This window comes from Podarcis muralis, chromosome 6 (assembly GCF_964188315.1).
Source record: "Podarcis muralis chromosome 6, rPodMur119.hap1.1, whole genome shotgun sequence".
Taxonomy (NCBI): Eukaryota; Metazoa; Chordata; class Lepidosauria; order Squamata; family Lacertidae; genus Podarcis; species Podarcis muralis.
Genome location: NC_135660.1, coordinates 27,736,883 through 27,760,962, shown reverse-complemented (window position 1 = coordinate 27,760,962; position 24,080 = coordinate 27,736,883). Strand labels below are relative to the sequence as shown.

Genomic DNA, 24,080 nt, shown 5'->3' with positions numbered 1-24,080 from the left:
TTCATGAAAACTCAACTCATGATAAATCTTAGTTTTCAATGTGCATACGACTGCTTGCTGGCCTTAGAATCAGAAACTTTTCTGTTGGCAGTCTGAATGCTACTGCTAACACAGAACTGAAGTAATAAAGAGGCTGAGCACACTCACATAGTTTGCAAGGCTTTTGGCAATGCTACATATGTCACACATTATAAAGTCAAAGCTTACATTTGCAAAAATCCAAATTCTGGTCCTGAACCAGATTTTTCATGTAACTCTTGAATGAGATACATAATTATTATTATTCCTGTGTTACGAAACCTGCGTTGGAAAACTACGGCCAAGATACAAGGAAAGACGAAATTTGCTCAGTAAGGTTAGTTCCCCCTCAAACAGTAGCTTCCCATGTCATCTAAAAAGGGAAACTTCAAAACTAGTTTGTGCTTTTTTAAAAAATCACTGGGCTTGTGCAAATACATACATATGAATATTGTTCAAATAGTACTTATAATAGTCAGGTCGTGGCGGATGTTCTCCTGGAGACACCTAGCTTGGTCGTCCTAGGGGATTTTAACATCCATGCCGACACGACCTTACAAGGGGCCGCTCGGGACTTCGTGGAAAGCATGGCCTCCATGGGGCTGTCCCTGAATAAGTCTGGCCCAACCCATAGCCGTGGACATGCCTTGGACCTGGTGTTTACCTCTATGGATGTTGGTGATCTGACACTAAGTAAAAGCGAAACGAAAGAAGTGCCATGGTCAGATCACTTCCTGGTGCAACTGGACTTCTCTGCGACCCATCCCCTCTGCAGGGAGGTGGGACCAATTCGGATGGTCCGCCCCCGCCACTTAATGGATCCAAATGGTTTCCAGAGAGTGGTAGGGGATGCTTTATCCCATGTTGATGGCCTTTCAGCTGATTCCCTGGTGGCCCGCTGGAATGTGGAGTTAACCAGGGCTATTGACTGTTTGGCTCCGAAGCGCCCTCTCCGATTGCATGGAGCCCGGACAGCCCCGTGGTTTTCCACGGATCTGAGGGCAATGAAACAATCGTTGAGACGGCTAGAGCGCCGGTGGCGGAGAACTCATTCCGAATCTGACCGGACACAGGTTAGAGCTCAACGTCGAGCCTACCAAGTGGCGATAGCGACGGCGAAGAAGAATTTCTTCGCCGCCTCTATTGCATCTGCAGAAAACAGCAGCAGGAGACTTTTTCAGGTGGTTCACAATTTAGCGGAACCACCTGCAACATCGGGGCCCAGTACGGGCCACATGTTCTCCTGCAATGATTTTGCAAAGTTTTTTGCAGATAAAATCGCTCAGATTCGGGAAGAAGTAGACTCCACCGTGGGAGCAGGGCCGGGGCGGGAGAGTGCTAGAGTTCTGTCTAGTCAAGTTGAGTGGGATCAATTCCAATCTGTTACCTCCGAGGATGTGGACAGGCTGCTTGGACGAGTGAAACCAACCACCTGTCTCCTGGATCCTTGCCCATCCTGGCTTATAAAAGCTAGCCGGGAAGGACTGGGCAATGGGCTTCGTGGGGTGGTGAATGCTTCCCTCCGTGAGGGAGCCTTCCCAGACCCGCTGAAAGAGGCGGTTATTAAACCGCTTCTTAAAAAACCATCTTTAGATGCGGCCACGATGGCCAACTATCGCCCAGTCTCAAATCTTCCATTCCTGGGCAAGGTGATTGAGCGAGCGGTTGCCGAACAACTCCAGGCACGCCTGGAAGAAGCGGACCATTTGGATCCCTTCCAGTCGGGATTCAGGCCTCATCATGGGACTGAAACTGCCTTGGTCGCACTGGTTGATGATCTCCGGCGGGCTAGGGACAAAGGTGAGAGCTGTTTCCTAGTTCTGCTGGATCTCTCAGCGGCGTTTGATACCATCGACCATAGCATCCTTCTGGACCGTCTTGAGGGGCTGGGAGCTGGGGGCACTGTTATACAGTGGTTCCGCTCCTTCCTCCTGGGCCGTGTTCAGAAAGTGGTGGTGGGGGATGAGTGTTCAGACCCCTGGGCTCTCACTTGTGGGGTGCCTCAGGGTTCTGTCCTCTCCCCCATGCTTTTCAACATTTACATGCAGCCGCTGGGAGAGATCATCAGGAGGTTTGGGCTGGGTGTTCATCAGTATGCGGATGATACCCAGCTCTACCTCTCTTTTAAATCAGAACCAGTGAAGGCGGTGAAGGTCCTGTGTGAGTGTCTGGAGGCGGTTGGAGGATGGATGGCGGCTAACAGATTGAGGTTGAATCCTGACAAGACAGAAGTACTGTTTTTGGGGGACAGGAGGCGGGCAGGTGTGGAGGATTCCCTGGTCCTGAATGGGGTAACTGTGCCCCTGAAGGACCAGGTGCGCAGCCTGGGAGTCATTTTGGACTCACAGCTGTCCATGGAGGCACAGGTCAAATCCGTGTCCAGGGCAGCTGTTTACCAGCTCCATCTGGTACGTAGGCTGAGACCCTATCTGCCTGCGGACTGTCTCGCCAGAGTGGTGCATGCTCTGGTTATCTCCCGCTTGGACTACTGCAATGCACTCTACGTGGGGCTACCTTTGAAGGTGACTCGGAAACTACAACTAATCCAGAATGCGGCAGCTAGACTGGTGACTGGGAGCGGCCGCCGAGACCATATAACACCGGTCTTGAAAGACCTGCATTGGCTCCCAGTACGTTTCCGAGCACAATTCAAAGTGTTGGTGCTGACCTTTAAAGCCCTAAACGGCCTCGGTCCAGTATACCTGAAGGAGCGTCTCCACCCCCATCATTCTGCCCGGACGCTGAGGTCCAGCGCCGAGGGCCTTCTGGCGGTTCCCTCATTGCGAGAAGCAAAGCTACAGGGAACCAGGCAGAGGGCCTTCTCGGTAGTGGCGCCCACCCTGTGGAACGCCCTTCCAGCAGATGTCAAAGTGATAAATAACTACCTGACATTCAAGAGACATCTTAAGGCAGCCCTGTTCAGGGAAGTTTTTAACATGTGATATTTTATTGTATTTTTGGTTTTTATGGAAGCCGCCCAGAGTGGCTGGGGAGGCCCAGCCAGATGGGCGGGGTATAAATAATAAATTATTATTATTATTATATTATAGTTAAGATGACATCTACAGAGACATATCCACTGTTAAGAGAAATAAGACTTACATGCTGATTCTGTATTAAGGCATCCAGCTGAGGTTCACATGGAATGTTGAAAACAACACGAATTCTGCCTTCCAAGATAACATCACATGAATCCTGTACCTTAAAGAGATATTAAAGAAACTCTCTCAAATTTAAGTTCATTTCACACACAGCAGCCAGTGTCTTTCTCCTTCCTAAGAATCTGATGAGTATCTTAAATGAAAGTAACAGCAAAATAAAATGATCTACACTCATGCTGTTTAATGGATTTGTTGTTTCAAAACAAGTCTTACTGTTCTGTGCCCTGAGATCTTGCAATGAAGGGCTGGAGCCAAATAATTTAAACAAAAGAGTAACAGCAAAGAAGAAGAAAAGTTCCTTTACAAAGGGAGGAAAGGTTCAGGAAGGTGAAGAAATGGAAGTGGTACAGTAGCTCCTAAAACATCATTATTCCAATGTAGCGCTCAGTTTTTTAAATTATGTAATAAAATAATGCAGAAGGAGTCCGACTTGATTTTTAAGAAAAGTCTTTTGGGAAAACATTTTCAGATAAAACTAACTTCTCCTGTGCAGCCATAATAAGGTGATCCCAGCATGAAGACTGTACATCCCAGAGGGAACAGGTCATCCAAAGTTTTGAGACTGGAGAAGCGGGAATCAAAGGCCTTTATATCCTGCATGAAAAATGAGGGGGGAAATCATCCTCTAATTAAATATTTACCATTAAAATCACAGACAGGTCTACTCAGAAGTAAGTCTGAGATCAATGGAGCTTACTTTCAAGTAAGTGAGCATAAGACTGCAACCTACATTAACTATGTGTGGCAATACAGAACAGCCTACTCTAGTTTGCTTACTCCTCAAGAAAGATACTAATCCCATAAACATTTTGGGAATGTCTATACTTCATGTGAACCACTTCCCAATCCGAAGTTTTAAGCAGATTCTGAACCGTGGCAACTTAAATGATTCCTAAATGCCAAGGACTAATTATTTATATCCTATTATTAAGATATTATTGTACCCTAACTGTGCACTATGTCATTACGCAAGACACAGATAACAAGAAAAATGAAACGATGTTGGAGAAATTTGTACGGCAGCCTTTAGCCACATCTCTCAACTATACTGTGATAGGATTGTAGGCTATGGCAAGAATGAGGCAACAGGCCTCTAGATCTAAGTACACATGTGTATCCTATCAGAAGTAAACTTAGAAGCTTAGTATTTTGAATTTGACTGTAAACATTGTGGCTTCTTATCTCAATTCACTGATGAAAAACTCAACTGAATCGGGAACTGAGGAACTTACCCTGACAATTGTTTGGTATGCAAAAGGCAGAACTTGCTTGGACCACTGCTTCTCCAAATACACTTCACCACTTTGATTTAACTGGTATCTACGCCCAGTTAGCAATTGAGCATAAACAACTGCAGATGTTTCATTTATGATTACTCCTTTTCTTCTCTGGTAACTGGAGGAAAGGGGATATGGGAGAATGAATTTAAGGATGCATACAGCTTAGTCGGTACAGCATGAGACTCTTAGTCTCTGGGGTCATGGGTTCGAGTTCCACGTTGGGTGAAAGATTTCCTGCATTGCAGGGGGTTGGACTAGATGACCCCCGTGGTCCCTTCCAACTCTACAAATCTGTGAAGAGTGAGAAACACTTTTCAGCCCAAGGGCTGCATTTCCTTTTGGACAATCTTCCAGCGGCTGCATGCTAATGGTGTGCAGGACCAGAGTAAAAAATGTGTTGAGCAAGAGATCTGACTCTTACATTTCTACAGTAGTTTACACTGAAGCCAAGCAAAAGTCACAACTCTGTCTACACAAACCCCTCCATCCAGAGACATTATCACATTTCATGAACCCAACCCAGGAAGGCAAAAGCACTCCAGAATGATGAAACAGGGAAAGGTGTAGCCTGGATAGAGTATGGAGGACCAGGAAGGAGGCCTGGAAGGTTATACTTAGCCCCAAGGCCAGAGGTTCCCTACTCATGGGAAAATCTTCCTTAAAATTGCTGTTCAAATAGCCTATAGAACAAAACTACTAAAGTAGCCTATAATCAGCTCTGGGTGGCATGACATCTTCTAAGGAAATGCAACAATCCCTGGTTAAACAACAAGCAGCAAGATTAACTATCACTATAAAGCTAAACAGCTTTAGGTAGAAGTGTGCAATACAGAACCTAGCAAAGGATTATTTCAGTTGGCGAGATTCAGTATTAAACATCAATACATGAACCTTGAAGGTTGCATGGGAATAAAGAGAAACACAGATTTCTAGTGTCTCTGGCTCTCTTCAATATAGAGCAGTTTTGAATGTGATATGGCAAAAAGAATGAAAAGACTGGAAACGGGGAGTCAAACAGAAGTGAAAACAAAGTTCATTAACTTTTCTATCTATTGCGATTCCTCAAGGGCTGTCTTAAGCTTTTCAGTTTTGAAGGTAACTTCTGGATGAGATAATTACATTAATTGATGTGAGTGTGGCAACTACCAGTCTACCAAGAGATACCTAAAAACCGAAAAATAGGTGTGGCCATCGGACTCACAATACATCCACGAAAAGCAAGCTGTCCCCCCTTAAAATGAACCAGTATGTCAAAATATGCTGTCAAGCTACAAACGCGGGAGGCAGTGTCTTACTGTTCTGAAATTCCTTGGATTTCTTTCACCCAGATATTCTGTTCTTTATCTCGAACAAATGTTGCTTTGGTTGGCGGGGCAGCATTCCCCATATAGAGCTTCTGTGTTCCAGGAGGCTCCTCCAACTGAAACCTTAAAATAAATTTACATTTCATATAAATAAAAGGAAATCTCGGTCCTAAGCATATTTATTTAGGACTAGGTCTGGCAGCAAATGAACTTAGGACAGCAAATCCACTTGGTACCAATAAATATGTTTCATTAAAGAAATGAAAAGTATGCTTGCTTTGCTTCCAGTATTGATGACCACTAACCCCGCCCCCCCCACTCTGTCCTGATCCAGTTTGGCTCTTTTCCCATCAGCAAAGAACAAAGAATGTGGACGATAAATGTTTTGCTCTTCCACAAAAACTGTTCAGTTTATCATAGTCCATTTATTCTGGATGTTTATATTCTGCCCTTTACCATAAGAAATCGTAACAAACATAATTCCAAAAAACAACTCAATACATCCAAACAGAAACAAAACCAAAATTAATACAAGCATTCTGCATCTGTCACGTAAAAAATACCTTAAACTAAATTCAAAAATCCTGCGAGAAAAGGGACATTTTTTCCCAGGCTGGTCTATGTATGGTTTACATAGCTATTTCAAAAAACGAAACAGCCATTGCTTCGAGACCTTGTCATATGAAAACCTGTTTATGAAGATGGACATCTGAAGATGCAAGTAAGCGACAAACTTTGCAAAGTACATTGGTCTTCCTTACTTAGTTTCACCATCTGATACAGCAACAGCTCTGGCTTCTTCCAAGTGAGGCCAGTTAACAAATATTGATTTCCCAAGCACCAAACTGGCTACATTTTCAGCATTCTGAGGAAGAAAAGCAGTTGGTTAACCTACCGAAAACAATTTCATAGCAAGTCTGTAAGTATCACAAACAAAGCCAGTAGCCTTGCTCTGTCCTGGGATCTACAGTTCCAAGTTTTTAAATTCTAGATAGCACCAAGGACCATAGGTACACACATTTTTGCTTCGGCCTTGATGTCAAAAATACACTTTTGATCACCAGGCTCCAGTCACTTTCTCAAATAGTCTTGTGCCCCACCTTGTACTAAATCTCTACAGGACAGGGTCAATGCAGGGTCTGGGATGTAGACAGATACACAAATCCAGGGGGAGGCTAAGCTCACATATCTCACCAAACTATCGTTTACTGTGATATCCAAGAACAGCTATTGACAACAAAACTTGGAGAGCACCTAGCATTATTTCTCTAAAATAAGAGACTGCCAAAAACGAACTTGAAAAAGCCAGAGACTCACTAGTTCCTCTGAATCATCGGAAATCATTATTTCCAGTAGCATATTTTCTCCATGGCTGCTCTGTTGAAAAACTTGTACCCCACTTTTTTTCAGATAGAACTAGAATAGGGAAAGAAAGTCAAGATGTACAATGAATGCCTTCCACAGAATAGGTACCTAACAAAAACATGTCATTCTTAAATCAATAAAGCACCATTTACCTTATGATTAATGTGCTTCAGAGTAGGAAAGCCACAGAAATACAGCCTCTCCATATCCAATTTCGTTATTTTATTTTGGGCTATATCTACACGCCAGACGTCCAGAGACATAGCTTTATGCCTAAGAAACAAGAGCACAACTTTCAACATACAGCTACTCTGAAAAACTGTCTCTGCACACAGAACATAAGCTTTTTTTACAAATGTATATTTTGAAACACTGCCTTTCACAGTAAACAAAGGCTGAAAACAAGAATGTTGTTATCCTTACAACAGTCAGCCAGAATTAAAGGAAGACTATCAAATATATGCAGAAGAATCCATCTTTGGCCATTTAACTTTACTAACTGACATCTTCTCTGATTCTATGAGGGGACAAGGACAGCTTAAGAGCATTTCATTATGCATTTCTGTCAAATGACTTCTTACTATTATCTATGGGCTACAGTCAAGAAGCTACTTACTCAAACAAGTGTTTCTGAAACAAACGCGATTTTGAAACTAACTTCCAAACAAAGCTAATGCAAAGGGGTACTGCAGCGGCGGCGCTCAGCAGATTGCACACTTTGCATTAAGGAATTACACCTGCAGTCTTACTTTGCACGGCATCTTTCTATGGAAGGGAACTTCTCCGGCCATGGAGACAGGTACTGGAACTCTGCATCTTTATCATAGAAGTACATCAGGCATTCACTGTGCCTATTTCTTTGTTTTTCTTCTGTTGTCAAGAACTTGTTGCAGGATTCCATCGCTTCTAACAATCGTTTCTAAATAGAATATAACACTTAGTAAGCATTAGGCATATTGAAATGCAGAGATTGGGAGAAGGTTGGATCCAATCTAAATTAGTTAAACTTAGTGCCTAATGAGATCAATAGGACAAGTTCAATCCTAGTGAGTATTGACTATAATTAAGGTTGTTAAGGAAAAAGCAGGAAGAGGGGTAAACAATTAAGCAAGAAATGAGGGCGTATGTGAAGGGAGCAACTATTTCCCTTATCCATGATTAAATAATTAGTATTATGATTATTATTATTTCTTTCTTACCTGCCCTTTAACTGGGAGGTCCCAGGATGAGTAGCATTGCATCTGGACTAAATATGGCTAAGAGTGCAGCTCTAATTATTCATGTTCAAAGGATGGTTTGAACATTATTCCCCCTGTTTTGCCGAAGGTTGTCCCTGGGAACACTTAGAAGTGGGCCACCCCTGCTCTTCTCCAGGAGAGAATACTGTACTGTGGCATTTTTTCCTGAAGGGGTGATTCATAATTATTTGAAGCCTAGAATGACTGGAGCCCATTTACTAACTCTTCTTGGGCATAGTCTTGGGGACAGAGGTAGAAAAGTAAAAAACTAACCTCCCAAGGTTACTGGTCTTTGTAAACTAACCACCGGAGCACACAGATAGCTATTGCTGATTCAACTTATCTGGTCTCAAATTTAAAAGAAAAATAAAACTAAACCATGAAAACCAGGCCTTGGTTTAAACAGTTTACTAGTCACTTTATGATCAAAGAATGGTAGAGTTCTTACCTCATCAATAAATGGTATTAAAACCACTGCTTCCCATTCTTGTTGCTTTCCATTTAGATCAGTTTTAAATTCAGTTGGATAATATTCAATAATGGGAGACTCTTCACCAGTCATCAAATGCTAAAGAATTGGAAGTTAAGTAATCAAAGTTAAGCAATAGGAATTCAGACTAAAGTACATTTTAAAAGAAGACTATGATAAGACCTAACTAACATTAGCCCTTACTGATGGAAAGTCAATTATTTCTATAGCCCTTTGGTCAACGAATTTAGAATTTGGACAAGGTGCCAGTGGCACTTAACTAAGCAAATCCCTGTATGGAGAATGTATATATATAATGCACAAGAGTAGGATTGAAATTATCTTTGTAAAATGGAAGGACAATAGCCATAAAGATGAATGATGAATCCCTCTAAAGATATTAAACTACCTGGTAGCATTTTGGCAGCAAATCCTTGCTGGCTGCTGGAAGTACTGCCAGAAGCTGTTCAAACGGCATGAATGGTTTTCCTAAATCCAAGCGGATTTTCAGTTCACTGATGTTGCAGATATCTGAGAGGTAAGGTGCATAATGGTAGGGGTAGAACCTATAAGGAGGAAAGGCGCTATTTTAGTTCAACAAAGGTTGCAGCTGTACGAAAAGCATAAACACATACATTGTAATCTTATTTATCTTAATGGTCTGGAGGAAGAACAAAATCACAAATAATTAGATAAGGTATATAACTCAGACAGCACTGTTCTAAATTGTATGGGGTGAGGAGGAGTGGTTTAAGGAACTGGGTGTCAAGTGGCAGCTATATGTATAGTTTAAAACAGTGGTTTTTAACCAGGGTGCCTTGAATGATCGTCAGGGCAACACTGGCTTGGCATCGGTTCCTCTTTCCTTCCCTCCCTGCTCTGATGCCCTCTTGCGTCTCTGCCTCCCAAATGACTGAACAGCTGTGTGTTGCAACAGCCCTGGCTACAAGTTTTGCAGGTGAATAGTGCCTCTGGGGCTGGCCAGGGGTGCTAGTTGCCAGGCAGCCTCGAGGTAAGCAAGCAATAGGGCAAGGGAGCCCAGACAGCCAGCCCTTGCTGTTGGGGATGGGCAGACAAGTGGGAGGCTGGGCAGGCAGGCGCTGTGCCGGCCTTTCTTGTGCTTGCTGTGTGCAAGACATGCCTAGGAGTTGAGTGCCCAGTGCTGAAAGGGAACCTTTCCGCTATGCAAGCCTGGCAGCACCTGCTGCTGCCTCCCAAGGTAGGATACTAGACTGAAGTTCACCTTTGTCCAGTCTCCATTGGGCCACAAAGGCTGGGGGCATCTTCTTCCCAGGCCCCTGTGGGGCAGTGTGAGGAGGCACCTCTCTTAGGGGCAACTCAGAGACCAGAGGACTCCCAAGGAGAGAGGAGAAGAGGCTGAGGGAACACTCCATAAGGGATGGTGTTTGGAAAAGGGTGAGAGGCTGACAGCTCTGCAGGCAAGGGGTGTCATAACTGGGCTCCTGAGCCCTACAGGGGTGCCTCAGAAAGAATGTAGTTGGCCAAGGGAGCCGTGGACTCAAAAATGTTGAAAACCTCTGGTCTAAAACATACTTGATTGCAAAGCTGATATAAGCATTCCACTTGTAAATTTCATCTTACCAGCTCCATGACTGAACCCCATGGTAGTAGTAGTGCAATATCCACTGTATTGCCTGGACGTAACATTCTGCCTGGTCAGCTAGAAAGGCACTAAAACAAAAATACCAAAAATTACAAATAAGATTGAGAATGAAGCTGTTTTAGCTATTACCTCCAGCTATTTCAGAGGCAAGGGTTGAGATAAAACGTTAAAACATTTTAAATTCACTAACAGAAATTATGTAATCGCTTCAGTCACTATAACACAGCACAGGTACTATAACTGGAGCACAGGTTCTCCTTTTTTATTTTAGAAACTGTAACCCACTTGGAGGAGTTCCAGTGCTCATGGAAGAAGCCATTTTGTTAATACTTACTCTGAGACTACTTCTACACCCATCTTGGTCATATAGTATGTTCTTTTGTATTGCCTAAACTCTGTCTCAAACAAATCATCATCTTCTGGCTCATCTTCTAACGAAGCTAAAATGAAAAATAAATTGAGCAATTAACTTGCTGTATACCACAATTAACACCTGCTATTTATTCTTTTTTATTTTTTAATAAGCTGTATGCACCACTTCATTGTAAAAATCCTCAAAGTGTAAAACAATAAAATCAAGAAAAAATTACAACCATGCTTAGAAATATACAAAGGTTAAAATACTAAAATGGATTCAAATTTCCTCAGGTTTATAAGCATCTGGGTAGGCTTGTCTAAACAAGATTGTTTTTATCAGGCACCGAAAGGAGTACAGCAAATATGCTTGCTTGATATTAAAATGAACCTAGCAGAAAACTTTTGAAGTGTGCAAACAGTATGGAAAATGGCAAGTTAAAACAACTTCCTTTTTAAAAAATTCATTGTCTTTTACTCACTTTCACTTAAAGAGTAAAATGCCGAGAATCTCGGGCTCACAGATAATTTATGTATACAAGTTTAGCCAGCACAGGCACCACACAACAATTGGACTCACTTTTTAAAGATGCTACAGTTCCATTGTCAGTTTTCTCCAAAGCAGCCAAGCACAAAGCGTTTTCCTGAGCCTGTTAAAATTGTGATTGATACTTTAAATAACACAGAGTGATATGCATATAGCATCAATTCACAGAAGCTGTAATGTTAAAGAGTGAAATTTCAATGCTACAAGAATGCATCGTCTTTATAAATGACTTGGATGAAGGAATTGAAGGGATGCTCATCAAATTTGCAGATGACACCAGACTACTAACCTTGCGCTTCTTTTGCATTCTTGATTCTTCTGCAGCAATACCAGCTGCCTCGTTCAGATATTTATTGCCCACTTTGCTTTCAAACCACTTCAGATCTAAAAAGATTTCACTGAAATGCTCACGGTCAAACTGTTAAAATAAATGGAAGAAAGAAAAGCATTATCATTATACATCTAATCTATTTCAAGGCAAATTTCTCAAGGAGATATTTGAACTCCGAAGCCTATTTTCTGGGTCATAACATTCAGATGGCAGACTGGGAAAGGTTATGGAAAACAGACCTGAAATTTACGGCCCGTTGTTCCTTGAAAGAGAATTATATGAAAATGATGTACCATTGGTATTTGACTCCTACTAAGTTGGCAAAAATGTATAGAACAAGTACAAATACCTGCTGGAAAAGTAAAGAAAAAGAAGGTAAGTTTTATCATATGTGGTGGACTTGAAAGGTGGTAAAAGCTTTCTGGGAGATGATATATAATGAAATGAAAAAAAAAGTTTAAAATGATATTTGCTAAAAAACCAGTAATTTCTTAGGAATTACTGATACAGATATTCCAAAAGACCAGAAAAGACTTTTGATGTATGGAACAACAGCCGCCCAAATGCTACTAGCCCAGAGATGGAAGGAAGACACAGTCCCAACCAGAGAAAAATGGCAAACCAAGCTGATGGACTATGCTGAAATGGCAAAGCTGACTGGAAATCTCAGGAATCAAGAGGACAAAAACTTTATAAAAGAATGGGAAAATGTATAAGTAATCAAAGAGACCACTGTAAGCAGATGGAAACATTGGCAGGATTTTGAATCACCTGTAGTGTAACAATTATCATGGAAAATATGGATTGATATAATAATTAAGAGTTTGAAGAAGATGCAGTTTTTAACTGATTAAAATGGGACTCCAGGGAAGGGATGGGGGAGTCCTGAGATTCCGAGGAATCTCTTTATATGGATATGTAATTGAATTTTTTCTATAAACGTGTATTGTAAAAAACGAAATTAAAATGTTTTCAAAAAAAAGAAGCAGCATATTTTCCTACTACCATTTTCAGCTGCAGATCTGGCAGGTTGGAACAGTTTACCTGTTTAGCACTAGTGGAAGTTTATCATACACTGGGGGAGGGGGGAATTGCTACTACACAAAAAGTGATTTACAGAAGCAGAATATATTTGAGAGGTACAGATTTAGTGGCTTGACTGAGATAAAAAGAAAGGTAATTCCAGCATAAGAAAAGCAGATTGGTAATGTTACAGTTATAAAATCAGAAAATACGATTTTCCTTGCATACTCTATAACATGTGTGGTGGAAAGTTGCTTTTTTTTTCTTTACTGGACATGCATGCTGGGAAGCCAGAATCATATACATGCAGCGTGTCCGCTAATTCCAAAATGGATGAAGCTGCCCAATATTTTCAATCATGCTACTTTCAAAATTTTCAAGCATCTCTCCACCTTGATGACAGCTAGAATTCTTTTCTTTTTCGTTTTAATGAAAAGCTCAGGTTCTCAGATTTAGAGAGCAAACCTGCACATTGAAGGTATAGATGGGGTTTTAAGTTAAGACTTTAGTTTTGCTCAGAAGAAAAAATATACTTACATCTGACAATTTTGTAAGGTATTTCTCAAAGCGAGGTAAGTTGAGGTGCCCACTTTCATTAATGTAACCTATTAGAGAAGAAAAATCTGATTCATGCTTATAATCATGAGCTGCTTTTCCTGCAGGCACACTGTATCAAAGAGGAGCAACATGAGCAATATAACACAGAAAATTAAGACTGGATTCCCTGCTGTCTTTTCCATTCTGCAATCTCCTCTGTAATACTGTCACAATTGCAACAAGAAGCAATCTTGAAACTGACCATATTGCATTAGCTTTGTGAGACTCTTACCTCCAAGTTTAGGCAAAATATCCATGTATGTTCTATACAGCAGTGGCAGTGCATCATGGTTAATATGAAAGTGAGGTAGATGAGGGATAAAATCATTTCCAACAAGAAAGCCCATTAAGATCCAGTCATCTATTATTCTGTCAACTTCATATGTAAACGATATCTTGTCCTGATAAATGAAGGTTGATAGAAACAATTCATGACCAATGCCTTATGCAAACCTTTAAACAATTTTTGCCCTGTGGTCCATCCATACTTACTTTAACTGGTGAGAATTCATAGTCAATATATTCTCTCATTAATGACAAGTGCAGTAAATGAAAAGTGGTTTCTTCTGGGGCACACGCTCTGTAAAATTATTGACCACAACTAAGTAAGCGGATGGAAATTCTATAAATAATTCAGTATCAAATATTCATTTTAAAAAATGATGTAGCTATCTAGTAAAGGTAAAGGAAAAGGTACCCCTGCTCGTATGGGCCAGTCGTGTCCGACTCTAGGGTTGTGCGCCCATCTCACTTAAGAGGCCGGGGGCCAGCGCTGTCCGGAGACACTTCTGGGTCACGTGGCCAGCATGACGAAGCTGCTCTGGCGAGCCAGCGCAGCACACAGAAACACCGTTTACCTTCCCGCTATAAAGCGGTACCTATTTATCTACTTGCACTTAAGTGTGCTTTCGAACTGCTAGGTGGGCAGGAGCTGGGACCGAAAGACAGGAGCTCACCCCGCCACGGGGATTCGAACCGCCGACCATGCGATCGGCAAGCCCTAGGCACTGAGGTTTTACCCACAGCGCCACCCGCATCCCTAGCTATCTAGTGGTTTTGTTCAATTTTCCTTTTTTATGCAATTCATATTTTTAGAGGAGTTACCTTTGTGACTTTTTGCCACCAAACCGGACCTCTTCTCTTAAAAGGGAAAAATGTGGCTCATGACTTGTCAGTCCAAGCATAATCTGTTGAAAGAAGCATTTTAAATGTTTTTACCCCTAAAACCAGTCACTTTAACAAAGTAGCTTTAAGTCTACAAAAGCTTATGCCATAATACATTTGTCAGTATTTAAGGTTCCAAGAGACACTTTGTTTTTGAGGTAAGCATATTTAAAATATTTTGCTGCAACTCTGAATTATTAGTTCTTTTATGGGAAAGCAAGTAATCCCAGGTCTAAAATGATCTCAATGAGACTCCTGCATGGCGAGTGCCCCCTTCTTCCAATAGCATTCTTCTAGTAGTTGCCACACTACTTAAACTACTTTTCAAACCTACACAAATTAAAAAAGTTGTAGTCAAGAATTTTATTTTTCTTAACTTTTTCACAAATTTATATATCACTTGATTGTAACAAAAGCTCTAAGCAGTTTCCAATAAATATTAAGACTATCAATTCAAAACAGTTAAAAACAAGGAATTAATTTAAAAAAAAAAATTAAAAAAATAAAAATTCAAAACTAAAGAAAGATTAAAACACATCAGCATCAATGTGTCCAGAAGACTTGCCTAAACAAAGATGTTTTAAGCGCTAAAATATTGTGAAAAGAAAACACTAGGCCTGCAATTTACATAGAGGTTATGTTCCAGGGACTGTGCCTAAAATAAAAACCTCATTGGGTTCAATGGCAGGTGGTATTGCCAAAGTCAGAACTCTATGTCCTCCCTTTTTTGCCATGTGTATAAAAAATTTAAAGTGCACAACTTAAGGGCCTACTGCACAGCGAAGATGCCTGCCTTATGTCAATGGGCAGGGAGTTCCAAAGTGCAGGCTCTGCTACACTAAAAAAACTATTTCTTTCATGTGCAAAATTGTGCGGCATCTGTAACAGTGCTGCAGATCAAAGCTGTCAAGCAAGCATACATGGGCTAAGGAGATCCTGCAAATCAACTGGTGCCAAGCTGCTTTATATACTAATATTAACACCCTGAACTTGGCCCAATAACAAATCAGCAACCAGAGCAGATCTTTGGACAGAGCACCTCACTCCTGCCTGTCTCACTCATTGTGTATGAGCTGCAGCTTCCAGATCAAGCCCAAGAGAAGTCACACACAGACTGCAGTGTAGTAATTTAATCGTGAAATCACCAGTGGTCGCTACTGTGGTCAAACTCTCCTGGTCCTGGAACAGCTGGCTGTAGCTGTTGTACCAGGCCAAGCTGGTAAAAAATGCTTCTAGTTACGGAGGCTACCTGGGCCTCCAGAGACAAAGCTGGTTCCAGAAGCAGCCACAGACAGGGTTAACTGCGCCTTCAGCTAGACTGCAATCCTGTCCAGGGCAGGCAGTTGACCAATTTTTCTGTCACAAGAGCGAGTCACTCACAGTGGCTCAGTCTTGCCGGAATTCAAGATCAGGTTATGATGTGAGAGGGTGGTGAGAAATCTCTGGGCACACGTAAAAGCATTTATTGCAGTCTGAAGAGACACTGTGGTTAATAGCCACATACATTTACATCCAGAATTTAATTTATTCCCAAATCTACACATTCCCACGCATACACTTTCAATCTGAACGTACCAAGTCAGCATCCAAACCGTACAGACAGTGCCTTGTGTTTGGATCGTGGTCAGGCTTTGCTTTCTCTGACCTTATAAATTCCATAATTTTATGTTCCCCTTCTCCAGGTGTCTGAACAAAAAAAGAACAAAATAAAATTAATAAATACTGCTTTGTTTAATATTAATGTTGTAAGAAATTACTAATGTAAAAAGTAACCTCATGGCCTGATAAGTAGACAGTTACGCCTTGCCAGGATTTGTCTGTTGAAATCTTCATATTTACAAAATACTTCAGATGTTCATGCAACCTGGCCATGAATTCAGTCCCTAGTAACATAAATATGAAAGTTAAATCTTCACAGACTGAAATCTCAGAAAAGAATTAAAACCTGTTTCACTGGAAAAGATTAACAATCAACAGAAGTGGGAAACAAACAATCATTTTACCCTTTACAAAGAGAGACACATTTTTAGAAATCAATGTTTCACACAAAAATAGATGGTATACTACAATTAAAGATGGCACTATGACAGCAAAAACTGTTCAGAATTCTAAAATGTGTTTTGAAATTTCAGCATTTTTATTTTGCGTCAACTATGTTTTCCTGTTTCTGGTAAAGACAGCGTCAGAGATTCCCATGCATTAAGCACTTGCTGATCTAGACTTTTGAGGGAAGACATTACCTGGTTCTCCAGTCTCAAGAGTTGTGCCTGAACCAGAAAATATGTGACTTCCAGTTTATAATAGCTCAACAAAGAATAGCAACAGGGATAAGAGAAAAGAGGATTTAGCTTAAGTGACTCTTTACCCCCATGGAGATAAAAATGAATTTAACTTCCATTTTGAAAGTCTTGCTGACAGCTTTTACGGGCCAAAATTGCTCAAAAGTCACACAGCATTCTTTGGAATCAGCATGAGCTGGAGAAGCGGGATTCTTTGCATTTGTACATGGAAATATTTTTTCTATTTTTGTATCATAAGGTAAAATGTCCTAGTTGACTAATGAAATAGAAAAATGCAATATAGTATAGCTAGTGTGTTCAATGTTACACTCCATGATGTGTTTATTGCTACTTCCTTTTTTAAAACTTTATTTGCTTCATTTAACACTTTTTATCTCAGAATTTCAAAAACAGAGACTGCCTTAGATCATCAAACCAAAAATCTATGTTTGGATGGCCAAATGCTCTTAAGCATAAAAAGAATCTGATAGAAAATTTTAGTTGACTATAACCACAAGTAATTTCTATGCATTATATATTTTCTGGTTTCCAAAGTTACCCTAGGATAAAGACAAACATTTGCCACTGTAACCATAACTCAAAACAAACCACTGCTAGTTTTTTCTATAGTGCAATGCACAAGAGCAGTCTCATAACAATAAGCCTGATTATCAATTTGCCACCATTTTCAAGTCATTAATTTCCAAAAAGCATTCACCTGAGTTAATTGCTAGAAACCTTTGGCTTACAGCACTTTTGAAAACCACATCCTTTAATTTCAAATGAGCTGTAAGGGGCAGAAAGAAGGATGCAATTCCAGATGGCAGCTTAGCACCCGAATGTAAGAACATTAAAAATTAAGCAGACTCCTTTACCTGGTGTAATGCAATTGGAATCAAATCTAGCTTCTGTCGGAAGAGTCTCTCCTTTCTCTAATGCCTTCTTTATTTTGTCCTCTGCCTCCTTTGCTGACCTGTAACAATATTTAGCATTTTAGTGCTGTAAAGTATGCACATCATTTCATATACATAATCTCAATAATAGCACAAAAACTGTGTAAGGGGTGGGTTTTTATTAGACAGGAGGGGAATAAGCTGAGAGTCAGTGACTTGCTTAAGGCTACTCAGTGAATTAGAGGAGGATGTGATATTTAAACAGAGACTTTCTGCTTTATAGTTCACACTCATGCACTAAAATTCCAAGCCCTTCTACTCCAATCCCAGTCCCAAATGATTTTTTTAACCAAGACAATCATTAATTTAGCTAACCCACATTAATTAGATTTGTATTATTGTGTTTAGTGGAACATAATGCAAAGGAACCCAAGCTTTCTTTTACATCCTGCTGAAATGAAACTTAGCTGAGCTAAACTTTTTAATAATTTTAGAGACCCTCTTCTTAAGACGCCCAAGTGCATTACCATGAGCTCAAAGCAAGTATTGGTTTCTCCATCAGCTACAATGTCAGCTCCCATACATGTAGAAGCTTCCAAAACACAGTAACACAGAAAACATATCAGTATTGAGATATACAAATATAAAGGCCAAAGTGGGGCGGGGCAGACATATTTTTAAAGTAAGCAGCACAGCACCCAGACTTCAACAAATATGCTAGTGCGGTGCATGACTAGTGTGGTGCTATCAACTGCCAAGCATAAAAAGCAGCCAGTCTTAATCCTTACTTTGAAGCTGTAGAGCTGGGTAGGATTGTCCAAGCATTTGCACTGCAATTCCTGCCACCTCACAGCTCCAAAGGTGGGAGGAAGACCAGGGACTGTTCGGCAGCTGCATGGCAAAGAAGCCTGAAAAACCTTAGCTAGAAAGGTCCAAACAGGCAAAGGTTGTCAACCTTTTCTGGTTCAGAGAAGGAAAGCTGGTGGAAAGTAGAGGACACTGCTGCCTGAAGGTTCCTGCTTTATTGCAGCAGTGGACAACACAACATACTCCCACCCCACCTTCCCCTCTGCATCCTTGGGAAGCAATGCTCAACAGTGCACACTCCTCCCAGACTTTCCCTTGGGAAAGATCAGGTGGGTGCATTGGATGACACTGCCAAGAGGTGTTCCATACATCTCTGGGAAGAGGCACCCAAAAGTGCATCCTTTCTCCTCCATCTGGTAGATGAAGTGCCTCTTTGGCTTCTGAGAGCATTTTATAGCACTTCCCAAAGGTGCATAGAAAAATGACGTAGGATGTCACCCAACAATGCACGCAGGCCTTTTCCTTGGGGAAAAATTAATGCAGGTGGGCTAACAGGTTGGGGATGCTGGCAACTATTTATTTTCTTTCATTTTTGCTTATCCAGCAAGGCATCCAAAAAACCTGGAAGGAACACAGCATTTCTTGAAAAAACATTTTAGCAACAGATACAGTGTTAACTGCCACTGCTTGAGAATAACATGCATTCAGAAGAGGTATGAGGGAACCAAGAACAACAAACAAACAAACAAGGAAGAACTCACACACCTAAAACGTCTGCCACGCTGCTGGTTCATTTTTGCTCTTGGAGCAACTCCATCTACTGCCATGAAGAAAACCTTTCTTGGTTTAATAATGCGAAACAATACTTCCAAATAGTGAAATATATCAGCAAAGATCTTGTCTTCAGAGATTCTGAAGTGAACATCATCATCATTAGGGTGTGAACACTGATGAATGATACCATTCATGTCCAGGTACAAGTTGTCAAACTCTGGAATCTAGGAAACATATTAGAGCCATTAATTAATACAAGTAGCAGTTATTCATCCACCCAGCAAAAAATGTTATGCTCCACCTTCCTCCTTTCTGTAGATATGATTCCATACCTGTATATGAAATACTTATTTCATGTGTTACTTCCACCTCTGGAGGAGGGCTCATAATTTTTAACTGTGCATTCTGGAATTGCTGTTTATAGATTTTGGGGTTTGATAAGAAACAATGCAGTCTGATTGTTTACATATCCTGCCAACCTAGCAGTTTGAAAGCACGTCAAAGTACAAGTAGATAAATAGGTACTGCTCCGGCGGGAAAGTAAATGGCGTTTCCATGCACTGCTCTGGTTCACCAGAAGCAGCTCAGTCATGCTGGCTACATGACCTGGAAGCTGTCTGCGGACAAATACCAGCTCCCTCGGCCAGTAAAGCGAGATGAGCACCGCAACCCCAGAGTCGTCCGCAACTGGACTTAACGGTCAGGGGTCCCTTTACCTTTAATCAAGAAATATGTTCTGCTTCTAGCAGCAAGGAAGCCAATAGTTGCTATATTATTCTCCCTTACACAGCAGTTACCAGTGCCATTGTAATGTTAAGCCAAACTAAGCATGAATGTGCGACCATGCAGGCACTCACAGTAAAAAGCATAGCTGCTTTGCCTGTCTCATAGTCCTGCTGTCATATCTGCAGCCAAGCTATGGTTTGACTTAAAATTATTTCCAAACTCAAGTTCATGGTTTGTCTTTTTCCACCCTGTCACACAATGAAGTATTAACCACGCTCTGTAATCAACTAGTCAAATGCCCTAGATTTAACAAGCCAGGAAGGACCGGGGTCAAGGGGCACATTGTCAGGCATATAGCCAGCAGTACCTTGCCAGCGTAAATTAAAAACAATTCCACAAAACACCGACTTTAGCATTGGGTACTTCATTTGAAACTACAACTGCTGAGTCAAGGTCACTCCAAAGTCATGATCCTTTATCAAGTTTAAAGTACTACTCAAAACAGCTAACCAAAATGATACTATCACATGACAGTGATGCTATTGTACTTTATTGCATATTGTTTTTAGATGGTCTTCTTTAGTTTCTGTAATTGTAATAGAAATGTTTTAAGTTGTATTCTACATTTGGTTTATGTGAGCAAACTTCCCCACTTGTCTTGAAAGGCAGCATATAAATTCTGGAGGTAAAAAGACATTTTTAATTATTGCTGGAAGAAATAGAAAATATGGCTCCAGCTAAAACATTACACCACTGCAAGCAGCTCTTCTGTGCGAGAATGGAAAACAACAGAACACATTAACAGAAACAAAAGTGAAACCGATCTAAGTATTTCCAGAGAAATGAAAACTGCAACTTACCTAGGAACATGATCAGGCCATGTGTCAATACATTTTTTCCTAGCAAGTCCTCAAGTATATTAATACTGGTGCTATAAATTAACATAAACTACAAGCAAATATTGCTCCCTGAATGGAAGGCTACAGTCTGTATATTATCATGCATCTCAAGGCATATTTATTTAGGTAAGAGTAAATATAGGATTTACTCCCAAGTATATATACACAAGATTGAAAGTAAAGTGTAAGATTCCTGACCATGCATTAGATCAAGGGTGACTAAATCCAAGCTTTGGAGTCTTATCTGGCACCCCATCAAACTTTTCTCTCCCCCTAACCACCCCACAACTTTGGAGATGGCAAAAAGAGATAAATTTGAACTAGACAACACTGGGATAGGAGAAGTTGTATAAACCTCTCTGTTTAGCTGATGGGAGATTCAAACAGCCCCCTCCCTGGTTGTCAGACTCCTCATTTGATGGGTGAAGGGGGATGCTAGCCCCACCCCTCCTCTCATGATCTGTATAGAGCAGCTGAGAAGAGGACTCTGTGTAATAAGATTGTGAGGTGGCTAAATCCACCTGCTGGCAAATGGACCTCAGATGGCTTGGCCAAAAAAAGGTTAGCTACCCCTGTATTTAACAGTAACTCTAGTTATAGTGTCTGGTTTTACAGCTTTCTAAAACGTTAAAAAATAATAATAATTAATTTTACTATTTTCCTATTCTGCCTTTTCTCCACTCCTCAATTTCATCCTCACAACAAACTTTGTAAAGTTGGTTAGGCTGAGAGTGTAACATCATCTAGTGATCCTCAGGGCTGAGTGGGGATTTGAAGTTACCACCACCATGTCCAACACTTTAATAATGACACCAATGGCGCTCTCAGATGACACCACTTTCAAATCAGAAGCCACTCTTTTACATTGATTCAAAGCAGCAGTTCCTTAACCAAAAAAAGCTCTAATTGGTAGATCACCAGGATAAATTGTAGTCAAAGGTTATCAAATAGGCAACAGTGGTTGGCAATGCAATGCTGTGTGTTTAAAGTTCCAGAGTTCAATGGAACTATTTATTTATAGTTTGTTTACTTAGAAAGACTTATCCATCACTTCATCATAAACCTTTGCAGCAAAAGTGAATTCAGGATTTTGGCAACTCCACTCCAGGTCAGAAGGCCCTTCCGATTCAGCAGTCTGGCTCATTCTCCATCACTTTCATTCTCTTTCCTGCTGGATAAAATCTCACTCCCATTCAACCATGTATTTTATTGGACCAATTTCTAATGTGGAAGCACACAGTTTTCCCCTGCTCCTGAGAATTCAGGCAGAATAAAGCTGCCTGTTGTTAGCTGGCAAATGCAGGTATTTCTATACAAGTGTGTTCAGGGCGTCGTTCCCAAAGCTGAAGCATTTCACAGTAAAGGACCAAAGTACAAAGTGTCCCTGAGTTGTTTGTAACTCCTCTTCTCCTGCTCCTCTTCTCTAAATGAAAAGCAGTCACAGATGGCTGCAGCCAGGAACGAGGGAAGGCTGCAAAGAGAAAAGGACACTCTACGGCCTTTTAAATGTGTTTGTGGGAAGGCGGCTATTGGCTTGTTTGTGGGGTAGGAGGGTTGTTATGTATTTTGTGTTCTCATTTTGTCTTTTTATGTTGTGAACCCCTGTGATCTTCGGATGAAGGGTGGTATACAAACTTAACAACACAACACACACCCTTTCCCTACAGGGCACTCCTCTCCAAGCTGTGGCTCCCTGTGGAGATGATGATAGTATTATTGCTGTTGCTGTTGTTTTGCTAGATATGCTGCAAGCTGCCCAGAGTGGCTGGGGAAACCCAGTCAAATGGGCAGGGTACACAAAATACAAATGTCATTGTCGTCGTTATTTGAAGATAATGATGAGCACGACTACATGTATAGTCCCCCTTTTTCAAGGAGCTCAACAGATATAAGGGGTTTAAAATAATAATAATAATAATAATAATAATAATAATAATAATCAGTAACACATAGGTAAGACAAGCCCAGCTGATGGGATAGAGACAGAAACCCTAAAATGCAAGGAGAACTTCTCTACGACGGGTCGCCAAGAGGAGGCTCCCCTGGGCAAAGGCGGCGACTCAGGGAAAAGGGTCGGAGCGGGGGGTTTCCAGGGAGCCCTTCGGAGCTGCCGGGACATCTTTCCCGAGCACAGCCGCCCTGGAAAGAAGAAGAGGAGCCCCTTCCCTCCATGCAAGAGCGGGAGAGAGGAAAGAGCAACACCGGCAGCCGCCTCTCACCTGATGCTCCTTCACCACCTGGCTAAGGCAAGGGTACCGCTCCGAGATCCAACGGTAAAATTTCGGCACTCCCATGGCGGCTAGTGCTGCTGCTCCTCTTCGCCCTCAGATGCCCGCTCTTAGCGCCAGCCCTGCCCGACACAACAAGCAACTGACCGCCGCCGCCGCCGCCACAGGCCAAAAACAAACCACCTCTCTCTTCCTGGCGAGGGCCGGAGTTTGCTCACGGAGCAGCTGTTCCTAGAGCGGACCGGCACTGCGTCAGAGGGTCAACAAAACAGGCGGGGAGAGGCCCGCCCCCCGCAATGGCGCACCCTGCTGGAAGCCGCGGGAACTGCGGGCCGGCAGCCGCCGCCGCCGCCCTTTCGTTGCCGAAACCTGCGGTGATAGCGTGTGTTGTGTGTACGGAGCTAGGGTTGTCCTATTTCAAAAAGTGAAAATCCGGACGCAAAAGTTTTTGTTTTTCGAAATCTCAAAGAACGTTTTTGAGCTATTTTGAAATGAAAATCTCCCAAATCTCTATGTGCTGCCATACGCCCGGAGTTACCCGGACACCGGGGGGGGGGGAGGAGGGAGGAGGCCTTTTTTCCTGCCCGCCTTTGTTTTATTTATCTCATTAAAAATTATGCGCTGCTTTACTGTGGGGGAAAAAGGTGTCTAAGAAGGGATGGAGTAAAATGACTTTCGACCTCAAAAGTTGAGCTGTTGTTTGTAAACAGTATTTAAGAGTTTTCTCCCCTGCTTGTCACACAACTACCGAAGGCATAAAAGGTCTGCAAGAAAAATAACTGGAAACCCTGCGCTAGATCATTTAAAAATTCATGCAAAGTCTGAGTGGGTCATGGTGGTCAAGAAGCAGATTGAGAAGCCAGGGTGGTTCTGTCACTGTCCTGGAGTAGCACAAGATGGGAAGCCCCTCGCCTGTCTTCAATCGTGGTGCAAAAGGAGGAATTTTAGAAAGTGCAGCTTTTGCCTTGCTTGATAGTGTTGAAGACCCAGAACCAAGGT

At 41.6% G+C, this 24,080-nt stretch overlaps 1 protein-coding gene across 1 annotated transcript in view; it reads right to left on the bottom strand.

The window, feature by feature from the left end:
* Positions 1 to 23,307, bottom strand: part of XRN1 (5'-3' exoribonuclease 1) — a 46,431-nt gene extending 23,124 nt beyond the window's left edge. Inside the window, exons 1-23 of the mRNA XM_028731198.2 lie at positions 23,073 to 23,307; positions 19,220 to 19,452; positions 17,630 to 17,727; positions 16,249 to 16,358; positions 16,051 to 16,161; positions 14,416 to 14,498; positions 13,804 to 13,891; positions 13,544 to 13,712; positions 13,252 to 13,319; positions 11,650 to 11,778; positions 11,394 to 11,463; positions 10,794 to 10,899; positions 10,438 to 10,527; positions 9,245 to 9,401; positions 8,815 to 8,934; positions 7,878 to 8,047; positions 7,281 to 7,401; positions 7,081 to 7,179; positions 6,525 to 6,628; positions 5,755 to 5,886; positions 4,412 to 4,574; positions 3,660 to 3,773; positions 3,121 to 3,219 (exon numbers count right to left, since the gene is read on the bottom strand). Of these exons, the coding sequence (XP_028587031.2) occupies positions 3,121 to 3,219; positions 3,660 to 3,773; positions 4,412 to 4,574; positions 5,755 to 5,886; positions 6,525 to 6,628; positions 7,081 to 7,179; positions 7,281 to 7,401; positions 7,878 to 8,047; positions 8,815 to 8,934; positions 9,245 to 9,401; positions 10,438 to 10,527; positions 10,794 to 10,899; positions 11,394 to 11,463; positions 11,650 to 11,778; positions 13,252 to 13,319; positions 13,544 to 13,712; positions 13,804 to 13,891; positions 14,416 to 14,498; positions 16,051 to 16,161; positions 16,249 to 16,358; positions 17,630 to 17,727; positions 19,220 to 19,452; positions 23,073 to 23,147 (2,709 nt within the window). The 5' untranslated portion in view covers positions 23,148 to 23,307. The remainder of the gene's footprint in view (positions 1 to 3,120; positions 3,220 to 3,659; positions 3,774 to 4,411; positions 4,575 to 5,754; positions 5,887 to 6,524; positions 6,629 to 7,080; positions 7,180 to 7,280; positions 7,402 to 7,877; positions 8,048 to 8,814; positions 8,935 to 9,244; positions 9,402 to 10,437; positions 10,528 to 10,793; positions 10,900 to 11,393; positions 11,464 to 11,649; positions 11,779 to 13,251; positions 13,320 to 13,543; positions 13,713 to 13,803; positions 13,892 to 14,415; positions 14,499 to 16,050; positions 16,162 to 16,248; positions 16,359 to 17,629; positions 17,728 to 19,219; positions 19,453 to 23,072) is intronic.
* Between the last annotated feature and the right edge of the window lie 773 nt (positions 23,308 to 24,080).